Source organism: Aquarana catesbeiana, linkage group LG01 (assembly GCF_042186555.1).
Source record: "Aquarana catesbeiana isolate 2022-GZ linkage group LG01, ASM4218655v1, whole genome shotgun sequence".
NCBI lineage: Eukaryota > Metazoa > Chordata > Amphibia > Anura > Ranidae > Aquarana > Aquarana catesbeiana.
The window spans coordinates 103,753,965-103,766,454 of record NC_133324.1 but is presented as its reverse complement, the minus strand read 5'-3'; the positions used below and the strand labels follow the sequence as shown (position 1 = coordinate 103,766,454).

General features: G+C 40.5%; 1 protein-coding gene across 1 annotated transcript in view; it reads right to left on the bottom strand.

Annotated features, from left to right (window-relative positions):
• Positions 1 to 391: 391 nt before the first annotated feature.
• The window catches only part of NDUFS4 (NADH:ubiquinone oxidoreductase subunit S4), a 212,493-nt gene continuing 200,394 nt past the window's right edge, over positions 392 to 12,490 (bottom strand). Inside the window, 3 exon segments of the mRNA XM_073622366.1 lie at positions 392 to 610; positions 4,164 to 4,203; positions 4,205 to 4,238. Of these exon segments, the coding sequence (XP_073478467.1) occupies positions 507 to 610; positions 4,164 to 4,203; positions 4,205 to 4,238 (178 nt within the window). The 3' untranslated portion in view covers positions 392 to 506.

The window sequence follows — 12,490 nt, the reverse complement described above, 5'->3', positions numbered from 1 at the left end:
CAAACTTTAAATGAATAGTAATAATCTGCAGTGGGGATATATACTACAGGATTAACAATTTTCAGGGAGCAGTTTTAATCAACCAAAAGGACAACCCTAAGAGTACATTCACAATGAGAGCAGAGTAGGAAAAGAAATAGAAAGGCATACAGACCAATGTACCAGGGCAAGATCATAGCAGGAATTTCCCTTGATGGATTACTGAACGTCCCTGTAAATACTGTGACTTTACTGAATGCTGCAGCTGATTTGGATTCAGCTATTACCGGACTTGGCGCTCAGGCGCTTCCTAGAGGTATGAACTCTATAAACCTCCTCTATATATAGATAAATTTATCAAAGGCTCAATTGGAAACTTCAAAAACATTTTAAATAGACACCACAAGATGTGTTTGTAGTTTAAAGGTCATATTTATTAGGAGATTAAGAGTTGTATTATACTTGTTCTATAAATACAGCACAGCTGACTTTGCTCACAGTCAGACTTACGGACAGCCAATAACAATTCATTTCGTGGATACCCGGGTCCGCTTGTTCCAAGAAAAGTTTGCACCATAAGACTTGGATTTTGGTTTTGGAATCCTCCTCTCGTCAACCTCATAACTCCATCCTATAAAAATATATATACTGTAGTATGATTATATGTAAACGAAAGCAGAGCATAAGCTAAACATAGAAAACTAGCAGTAAGTGACATTTTTGAAAATGGTCTGTATGCGGTTTGGCGGTTCTATCTACCATCAAAGGGAACATTTATATACACAAATAAGATAAACATACAAGCCGCATACGGTTATAAAATATAAATGAGACATAAAAGACTTAAAAGAGGTTTTCTATTTCCTACACAGAGGAGAACTTACCAAATGTAATTAACAATTACGTTTTTTTTTAAATGCATCCTAAATTTTCTTAAAAATGTCTTCCCAGCTCGGTTTCTGTGCCATTTTCCTATTCAGTTGTAACATAACAATATATGTAAGTCATTGTAGGTTACAACCTGTTTATTTTTACAACATATTTTATAACTGTCCTGTTCCGAAGAATTCTCCTCACTTCCTGTTCCAGAGATGCAAAACATTTTTCACAATATTCACACTTAAACATTTATAGCAAACAAAAATGCATGTCTGCATGAATAAATGCACCCCCTCCTACTGGCTACCCCTCAGTGAGCCTTCTCCTAACTGGTGGCCAATATGCTTCTTCAACATCCACAACTCAAATCTGCAATCTTCGCTATTGGCTCGTACACACGATTCGAAAATCGGATGGCAGATCGTCTGTTTTTCTTTGCATGCTATTCGCATATCGAAAATGAAGAGTTCACTAAAGTTATGAAAATGATTGTAAGACAGAATAAGAAAAAAATGATAGTGATGTAATGTATTGTATTTTCGTATGACAACTGTACTAGTTAAGCAAAAACCAAACAATCTGGTATTATCTGATCAGATAAAATGTCGTGATCGGCTCTCAAAAGCTGTGTACTAAGATTATCGTACGATTGCGTCAAAATCGATATTTCTTGTCTGAATTTTGCATCGTGTGTATGGGCCATTGCTCTCAATATTAAAAAAGTACAAAGTGTACATTATTCCAACTGTGGTATCCCCGGTCCTCCACTGAAAGTCTTTGTGCAGTTAATAGCCCCAACATCTTCATAGGTGCTGGGACATTTTCTATACATTTCTATAGAAGCATTTAGTCATACAATGAGGAGCCAGGAGGGCCTTGAAAGTCAATCATACATCCTAAACATCAATCATACATACTAAACAGTAGATTGGCTGCTAGGAAGATGGTACAATTGACAGACAACTCAACATTCCCTGCTTGGTAGTTTGGTATTGTGAACTGTCCTTTTGAACCCTTATTTTCTCCCTCAAGCCTTTAAAAAGAAAAATCAAATACGGCAAATCCTTTAAGGGCCAGTTCACACACACATAGGAACGCAGTCCAGATGCGTTCGGGATGCTTTTCTGCATGCACGTTTTTGCTGTATTTTTGATGCAGTCCAGTGCATTTTTCCTCCTTTTCTTTCTTAACCTTAAATAAGGACATGCGTGTTCCAGTGCATTTTTGATGCATTTTACAGCATTCCAGTATAGTCCAGTACAGGAAAAATGCAGCATTCTACTTTTTTTCTGGAACTGGAACACACGAACTGCAAGCGCTTGAGTGAACTCTGGCATTGGAAACCATATAACCTACTGCACTGGACTGAATGTGGTGTGAACTGGCCCTAAATGTTATCTGAATAAAAGGGGAATTCATAGAATGTCTACAACACTCTTTAAAATTCCACTGTGCCGCTGCATAAAAAGTGTCGGTGCAGGCCAGAGACTCATGTTCCTGTTGCAAACAGGTACATTCATTTTGGGAATGCACCGTCTGTAGAGGCACATTGAGACTGGAATGTCCATATGGACACTCCCTCCTCAGTGCAGTTGAGTTCCTTCCCCAATGCTACAGTTGTCACACAGACAGCGCAGCAGTTGATGTGATTGTAAAGTCTCGTTTTTTTTCCCCATAAAAATAACAAACATGTTATACTTACCTTCTCTGTGCAGTGAATTTGCACAGAGCAGTTTGGATCCACCTCTTCTCGGGTTCCTCCCTCCTGTCGAGTACCCCCACAGCAAGCAGCTTGCTATAGGGGCACCTGAGCTGAGTCACAGCTCCCTGTGTCCATTCAGACATGAAGCCCCAGTTCGGCCCCGCCCCTCTCTCTCTTATTTAGCTAACTGACTTTATTGACAATAGCGCCGCTGCTGTGTCTCAGCCAATCAGCAGGGGAGTCCTGGACGGCCGAGTCACTTGTGGACATCGCTGGATAGAGATGGGGCTCAGGTAAGTATGAGGGGTCTGCTGCACACAGAAGGCTTTTTATCTTAATGCATAGAATGCATCAAGATAAAAAAAAACCTTCTGCCTTTACAACCCTTTTGAGGATTTTTAAAACTGGGCAGCTGGAGCATGAGGATTCAGAAACACTAGTTCCCTATCAGGTCCAATCCCCTTGTGATTGACAGTAGTTAGCGGGTGGGTCCATAGTCAATAGACAGTTTGGTATTGTCTGGAGACTCCACCTGATTGGGGAACTTGTGCCTCATTTTTCCCCATCAGGCTTTACCCACTGTCAGCAGTGGTTGCTAGGAGGCTGCTGGCAGAGTGGTTGCTAGGAGGCTGCAGCCAACAGCATCCTTGACAATCAGTGAAAGGTACAGTAGCAATGCTGTATCCTGGCCTAGGCCGACAAGGCCCAGGCCTAGGGCAGCACTTTGCAGGGGGGCAGATCGGAAAGAGTCCCCGCTGGTTTGTGCTACACTGTTAGTGTAACGACAGTCTTATGGGGTGGACTGGGCTGAGAAGCAAATTAGTCTAGCGCCCCCATAAAGCAGCCGCACTGCTTCCGGTAAGCGGACGGCCAGCATTCCGGAACTGTGTGTGTGTGTGTGTGTGTGTTGCTCCTAATTTTGACTGTCCTACCATCTTGGACCACAAACCTTCCTCACTGTGCTATATGTTTTCTGCCGCACCACTGACATGGTTATATCTTTAGTCCTCTCCATCAAATTATCAGAAATTTGTGCTTAAAGTAGAACTATAGGCAACTTTTTTTTTTCATTTTGGATAGAATAAAGGAGGGTTATAGCCCCTGTCAGTTTATTTTTTACCATACCTGTCCCATTGCTGAGATTTGCCTTCACTTCCTGCCCCATAGCCAAACAGGAAGTGAGAGGAAATCTATGCAAATTAAGGGAATTGCCTCCCCCCAGGCCCTCAGAACTAGTGTCCCCACTTGAAAATTTCAGGGCGGGTCTTAAACAGGAAGGGGTGGGTCATATTTAAATTAGAGGATGCACAAGTTTTATCAGGCCTAGGGTAGCACAAATCCTAAATAACCTACTGTACAGAAGGGAAGGGAAAGCGGCGCCAAACAGATACACAGCATACACACTCTGCTGGTCTCTGTATGCCAACTTACATTTAGTCTTAATTATCCCCAGTTTCTTGATCTACAAACTAGAGGTAATTCTTTTTGGAGCTGATGCAGCAATAGTGCCACTTTGTAAAAGGGACACTATTAAGAACAACCAGAATCTGCTGCACATTCCTCAACTGACAGAATCAAAAGCAAGGATTCGGGTGTTACTTACCATTCTTTTCAACGAAAGCAATGGCATCTTCTTTGGAGGTTGAATGAGAGGACCATGTTAGATAAGGGATCAGCACTACAAAAAGAAAAAAAAAGATATTGATCCAATATATGTTAACTATTTTACCTTGAAGCCCCAATGCTAAAAAGAAGAGCTGTAAAGTATTTGATTATAATTTACATGCAGTCCATGGGAAAAACACAGATTTTAATGCAAATACATGTATTACATGTTTTTACTGACCGTGTAGGACAATGCAAGGTGAAATAATCCTAGATGTGCAAATGTCATCATTGTACATTTGTCCAGTGATGTACTGTGATCCTTGGTGTGGCTTCAATATGAGCTGGCCTTTATCCTCACATGTAGCATGGACAGAATGGTCAGTAGATCCAGAGATCTAAGAGGTAAATTATGTTGTTTTCAGCTCACACACCTCCTACTGGTGGTCAAGAAAGTCGCACATCACTTTTAAAGTGAATCTGTACTTTGTCTATGCAAGGCAGACCTCCACAGGCACATATACTCAGCTTACTTTTGCTGAAATGAAAGCCCTATGTAATATTTAAGAAACCAGGGCCATGGCATACATAGGATATGAAGTCTCAATCTGACACTGTAGATTGGCACATTGATGTAACATGGTCAAGTCACATATTCCTCAATATCTGAAAATACCAAGTATGAGCCGTCAGAGGAGTGAAAGATGATGAGCATAATATGCTAGGGTTTATGGTGGATGAAAGCAACCCTATTGCTGTGCCCTGAGTGGACAAACCACAGGTTGGCTCCAATGACCAGTAGTGAGACTTGGAGGAATTAAGATTTATCATGATACACTTCAGTTGTCTTTCTGGATCTTTCTTTTTTTGTACTGCATCAACTAATTTTAATTTTAGCTTTCACTAATTACAATCTTTGCTTATACATTTTTGTTAATGACCATTGCTGGGCAAAACCTAACCCCCCTTTTTTCTCTCTCGATTCCCTTTAATCCACTCAGTATGTGTTTTTCCAATACTTTGTGAGGGTTCGTTTAAGTCCCTTTCTAGTGCCTTTTCTGGGGGGACCGGTTATTCAGCACTGCAGATGTGCCAACGGGGGCATTTAATCAAGAGATAAGCTTTAAAGAATGCTCAGTTTGATTGCATCAAGCAACCACATCTGTCTGTGCTCATAGGTGGGTAAGGCTCATTTATAGTTGACTCATAAAAAACAAACACACAATAGGGCAGATCTTATTGGATAAATGAGCACTGTATAAAAATGTGTACCGGAAATTTCTGCAGAAAAAGGCTCTTCCAAATCATATCAGAAATGCATTTCTATCTCTGGATTGTCTGACTGTTTTAATCTCTGCCTATACATTGTTCATCATTTACTCAGTACAGAATGCAAAGGTTTGGAACTGGCTTACTTTAGGAATTGTCAGAATAATCCCACTGCCTATATGGTTAAGCACCATATCACAGCAGCCAGCACTATGGCACATGAGTTGTTACTGAACACTCTCCATTGGGAAACTCTAGTTGTTAAAATGTTACTAAACTCCAATTTTTTTACTAAAATAACAAACATGTTATACTTACCTGCTCTGTGCAGTGGTATTGCTCAGAGTGGACCCAAACCTCCTCTTCTGGGGTCCCCGGCGGCAATCTCGGCTCCTCCTCATCTTCTGTGGGACTACAATAGTCACCTGCTGGCTATGGGGAGAGGTGGTCCCCTCGTTACTGAGCTGTGTGTCTACGGAGCCGTGGTCCATAGACTTACATAGCAGGACTTAGGTCTGCCCCCCACTTACTCTGATTGACAGCAGCAAGAGCCAAAGGCTCCTGCTGCAGCTCGAATGCAGTGCAAAGAGGAAGGGGAGAAAAGATGCAGCCCTGCACAGCGCTGATCTCTTCTCCCCTCCATTTCTCTTCACACAGGGAAACTGAAAACATTTAAGCATTAAGGTAAAAAAACATTTTTAGGTTTAGTAACACTTTAAGAGTGGAAACATCCAAATATTCAGTTTCTTTTGTACATCCAATGCTTCAATAACACTGGATAGGACTAGCAGCAAGATCGCAGTGCAGTCATCTCATTTTGTACCAAAGCAGTAAATGTAGACAAGACTGATCAATATTGTTACTGCTCTGCCAGGCTGTAGGCCTCATCACCTTTTGTGATGTCCACTATACTAAAAGCTCAGGAACGTTTCGGAAGCCAGGTCTGAGACACAGAAATAATGTAGTCTGTAAAGATGCAGTGCCAATTGCCAGTTTAAGCAGCTCTGGGTGGCATGTAGGTCGCCGAAAACCAGAAGTCTGTTAAACAATAAATTTAGGTAAGCAGCCGATAATATAAACTGTTGGTAGAAACAAAGAAGGGGCTCAATAAAGGTGAGGTGGAGAAGGCTGACCTTGATTATGCCCTCCAATGTTTATTATAACAACATAACACAGTTAATCTTCTGTAACAAAATTACCCACACTAAAGCCACTTCCATATGTACTATGTTTGGGTTCAATGTACACAAAATAATTAGAAAATGAATTGTGAATGAATAAGATATGTCTATGTTATGAGAAATGTAATCTTATACTACAAAGAAAATGAAAGTCCATATAGAACAACCTGCCTCAAATCAGGTGAAGGCAACACAAGCAATGGCAAACAGACAATAATGTAATAAACATATACATGGCCGGTAAAGAAACATAAGGCCATGTGTGATGTTACTGTTTACCAACGTCCTACTTTGTGTCAAAAAGTACAGATCCAAACATTTTCTTGGTTTTCATTTTCTCTGAGTGTCTCACTGACACATACGGGTTGATTTACTAAAACTGGGTGCAAAATCTGGTGTAGCTGTGGATGGTAGCCAATCAGCTTCTAACTTCAGCTTGTTCAATTAAGCTGTGACAAAAAAACCTGGAAGCTTATTGGTTTCTCTACAGAGCAGCACCAGATTTTGCACTCTCCAGTTTTAGTAAATCAACCCCACTGAGCTAAAGTGCATCTAAACCCCGAAACATAAACGGAACATATTGCAGCTTACCAGTTCTACAATATGGTGGCTGCGTTCATTTTATATGTTTAGACTTTTTGTCTTTTTTCCCCCTGCTGATCCTGCAAATAACACACTTCCTTCAATGTTACATTCATTCCTCCACTGTATCTATAGAGGGAGCCATGGCTGCCACCCAGGCTGGACTTCAAACATGTTTGCCCTTGTGACTCTCCATTACATGGCAAGAAGACAGCATTTATGGTAAGCTCAAAAGAAATGTTCTCTACTTACTAGAGCTGCACCAAAAAATTCTGGCCAAAAAATTAAAGTTTATTTTTACCAAAAAATTTGCATTTGAAAGACTGCTGTGCAAATACAGTGCGACATAAAATATTGCAACAACCACCATTTTATTCTCTAGGGTCTCTGCTAAAAATAGAATATATATATATATATATATATATATATATATATATATATATATATATATATATATATATATATATATATATATATATATATATATATATAAAATGTTTGGGGGCTCCAAGTTACTTTCTATCAAAAAGTACAGATTTTAACGTGTAAGCAACAAGTGTCAGAAAAAGGCTTAGTCTTTTAAGTGGTTAAAGTGCCCTCATTTACACACCAAAAATGTTGAAAAAAGAACACTAAACACATTCACACTCTTTTTTTACAGTATTCAGCACCCCATGGGACAAACGACATGTAATAATTTTTTCCCACCCATCTTCCTAGGTGCCCTGTAACACTGGCTGCAATGTTGGGCACAGCAGCTAGCAAGGAGACTGCTGCTTTGCTACAAAGTACCTGTTTTTGGCTTTCAGCACTTGCCCAGGGCAAACACTGGCATAGGAAGGTATGTCAGCCTCACCTCCCTCTGCACTCCTTTTGCCAGTGCTTGCCTTGAGCAAGTACTGGCAGGCCGTGTGCTGAGGGTAGCGCCCTGTTCGACATTGCAGCTAGCCGTACAGGGCATCTAGGAAGATAGGACAAAGTACTACATGTACTTTCCCCAAAAAGAACTTAATACAGTAAAATGAAAAAAGTGATACTAACCCCCCCACTATGTATGCTGGGCTTCCTTTGCCCATCTGCAGGCCTGGGACTGGCTTAGTAGGTGCTGCCGGGTAGAGGTGAGGGACACACGTCCGCTCTCTTCCCCTACTTGTTCCTGATGTCACTTCCGGGTCCCAGTTGGCAGCACAGGGGAGACATGCAGGGTGTTTCAGACCCTTGACATCTCATTAAAGAGAACTTGTCACCAAAAATCATTATATAGGGGACTTTTTGTTCCCTATTTGATGGAAACAAAAAAATAAAAAAACTTTAATTGTAAAAAAATTGCACGGGCACACGTAATTTTAAGATTTGACATGTTGGGTATTCTATTTACTTGGTGCAACCTCATCTTTTATAATTTACAAAAAAAATGGGTAATTTATTATGTTTTTGTGACCACTAAAAATAAACTTTAATGGAGTTTAATAAAAATTGGGGTTTCCTGGACCTTTGCGGTAATATCGTGTGACATAAAAAAAATTGGAGCTACCACTATTTTATTCTCCAAGGTGTCTGCTTACAGAAAATACATAATGTTTGGCGGTATTATGTGATCTTCAGGCCAAAATGATTTTTTAAATGTATGCGAAAAATGCAAAAACAGCTCTGGCTGTGAAAGGGTTAAAAGATAAGTTCACCTTCAGGAACCTGTTACATGTTCCACCTGTAAACTTTACTAGTTAGAGAAAGAAAAAAAGCTGGCTCCTAGATTCAAAGCAAATTTGTCAAGCCATGTTTAAATGTGACATAAGTCAGCCAATCAAGACAATGTAACGTGATGCAATAACTGCAGATGAGCATAATTAGAAGCCAATAATAAAACAAATTTGGCTAATCATATTTCACTTTTATGTTGGTAGATCAGTTGAGAAATGATTTGTGAATCATTGCTATTGATTACTATAATTACTCCTTCACCACTTTGTAGGCAGACACCATCTGCTGGCCTAAATATGGAACTGCAAAGCATGTATGGTCCAGTGTGCGTATTACATGACTGGGTGGCAGTGGCAGTAGCCTCATCAAAAGAGCAAAGTCTTCCTCCTGGTCCCTGCGAGTTTATGCAGGTGTCCCGTTCTAACTCAGTAATGACGCTGCCTTGCTTTGACATCTAACATGACGCTACCTGAAAGCCACCTCTCCCTTGTGCTACCTCTGTCGTTAAAATCCTACCTCAGCACTGCCTGACCTCATCTGTAAGGTTTACACTTCTTATCAACGATGGGATTTTTTGCTTTGGTAGCTTGTCAGCTTGTAAATTTTTACCAGAGTGGGTGTGATCAAGTACAATTCATACCTCTAAGACTACTACTACTAGTGACACTTAGGGTTCACACACAACCGACATATAAACAATGTTCAGGCTTGTATAACCAATTAAAACACACAGTGGGGAGGGGAAAATAATTATTCGATCCCCTGCAGATTTTCTAAGTTTGCCCACTTACAAAGATGAAGGGTCTATAATTTTTATCATAATTGTATTTTACGTGATAGACAGAATATCTACCAAAAATCCAGAAAAATACACGCTACACATGTTATAGATTGAGTTTCAGTTCAGTGAGTAAAGTATTTGATCCCCTACCAACCAACAATAATTCTGGCTCCCACAGACTGGCTCTAGTATCTGCTCATGTGGTATACAGATTAGTCCTGTCAATTTAATAAGTTGCTCCTAACGACAACTCGTTATGTGTATAAAAGTCCACAGAATCTCTTTCTTCCATTCAAACCTCACCATCATGGGCAAGACCAAAGAGCTGTCAAATGAGGTCAGGGACAAGTATGTAGACCTGCACAAGGCTTGAATGGGCTACAAGACAATCAGCAAGAAGCTTGGTAAGAAGGAGACAACTGTGGGAGTGATTATTCGCAAATATAAGAAATACAAAATAACCACCAATTGCTCTCAGTCTGGAGATCCATGCAAGATTTTGCATAATGGGGTAAGGATGATCATAAGAAAAGTGAGGGATCAGCCTAGAACTATACGGGAGGAGCTTGTGAATGATTTTAAGGCAATATGCCGCTATGGATTGAAATCCTGCAGCGCCCACAAGGTCCCCCTCCTCAAGAAGGCACATGCTCAGGCCCATCTGAAGTTTTCTAATGAACATCTAAATGATTCAGAGCAGGATTGGGAGAAAGTGCTGTGGTCAGATAAGACCAAAATTGAGCTCTTTGGCATTAACTTAGGTCTTAAAATGCTGACTATGACCCTAAGAACACCATCCCTATAGTCAAGCACGGAGGTGGAAACATAATGCTTTGGGATGGTTTCTCTGCTGAAGGTACAGGTCGACTTTGCCGCATTGAAGGGCCAATGGATGGGGCCATGTATTGTAAAATCTTGGATGAGAACCTTCTTCCCTCAACAAAGGAGTGGCTCAAAAAGAAGCACATTAAAGTCATGGAGTGGCCTAGCCAGTCTCTAGACCTTAATCCTATAGACAATGTATGGAGGGAGCTGAAAATTTGAGTTGCCAAGCGACAGCCAAGAAACCGAAAAGGATTTAGAGAAAATTTGTAAGGAAGAGTGGACCAAAATCCCTCCTGTGACGTGTGCAAACCTGGTAACAAACTAAAAGAACAATCTTACCTCTGTGCTTGCCAACAAGGGTTTCTCCACCAAGTACTAAGTCATGTTTTGCTTGGGGATCACATACTTATTTTATTCACTGAACTGCAACTCAATTTATAACATTTGATCACGTGTTTTTCTGGATTTTTGGTTGATATTTTGTCTCTATCATTTAAAATACACCTATGATCAAAATTATAGACCCTTCATTTCTTTGCAAGTGGGCAAACTTATAAAATCTGCAGGGAATGAAATAACTATTTTCCCCACTGTATCTAAATATTTCAATAGCCAAAACAAATAAGCAAAATACTGCAAATGATCAATTCCTAAATATGATGGCTGCATTACTTTTTCTTTTTTGTCTTTTTCCTTTATTTTCACCTGGTGGTCATGCCAGTAAGCACACTTGCTGTCTTAGGGTGTCCCCGCTTAACAGTATGAAGGAGCAAACAAAGCCACCCTTGGAAAAGGTGTAAAATGCAACAGCAAACTTACATGGGCTTGACTAACAAATGCCAAACTCCAGCAAAAGTTTCACATAAATGAGTAAAAGCTTATCACGGAAAGCACCCCTTCAGTGGTAAATGGTTTGTCTCAATCCTCTGCCACTTTTGCTTCATTTAGTAAGGGAAGTTTAAATATAATGGGGAATAAGAGTAGATTTTTTGTAATTCCCAAAGTGGGCTGTAACCACTTCAAGTTCGGACACTCCTCCCCCCCCCCCTCCCCTTCAAGTACAGGCCATTTTCATGCTGGCACTTTGAATGACAATTACTCACGCAACACTGAGATATTTGAGATATAGAGCTTTCTTTTGGCGGTATTTAATCACCAAGGGATTTACTTTTTTGCTATAATACCGAAAAAAAAAAATCTCTCTTCATAAATTTAGGCCAAAATTTATTCTGCAACATTTCTTTGGTAAAAATAACCCAAATCAGTGTATATCATTTAGTTTACGTTAAGAGAGTTATAGAGTCCACAAACTATATTATATATACAGTAAAACCTTGGATTGTGAGTAACTTGGTCTGCGAGTGTCATACAAGACGAGCAATTTTTTTTTAATCAATTTTAACTTGATAAACGAGCGAGGTCTTGCAATAAGAGTAGGGTCACCTCCCATTTTAGTCAATCAGAGCTGTCAATTAGCAGTACTGAAGTCGTTCCGTCTTTAGAAAAGTTTCCTGTACTACTTCAAGGCTACTTCTATCCGACTTGTGCCCAAAGACTTTAAGAGGGGGTTGTGAAAAAAAACGTTTATGCTTAACCACTTACGGACCCCGCCCGCCGTTGTTATACGTCGGTACTTTGAAGAGGATTATCTAGCTGCCATTAACCCGGTATCCTCTTCTTCAGCGGGTGGTTCGCTTTCAGATAAAAGTGGTCTCTGTGGTGGATTCACCGTAAGATCACTTTTATCGGCGGAGGGGGAGAGGACCGCCGCGCTCCGATACCCTCTGCCGCTTACCCGAGCCATCGGTAGTGGCGGAGGCGATTGGATACTGTGTCCTCTGTGGTATGGAGCGGAGTGAGCAGAATATGGCCCCCACCCGGCTCCATACCAACGCAAGGCAGAAGCGGCGTCAAACGTCACTTCCGCCCATAGCTCTTAAAGCAACATTTTTATTTTTTCAAAAGGCATTACATTTTTTTTTTTAT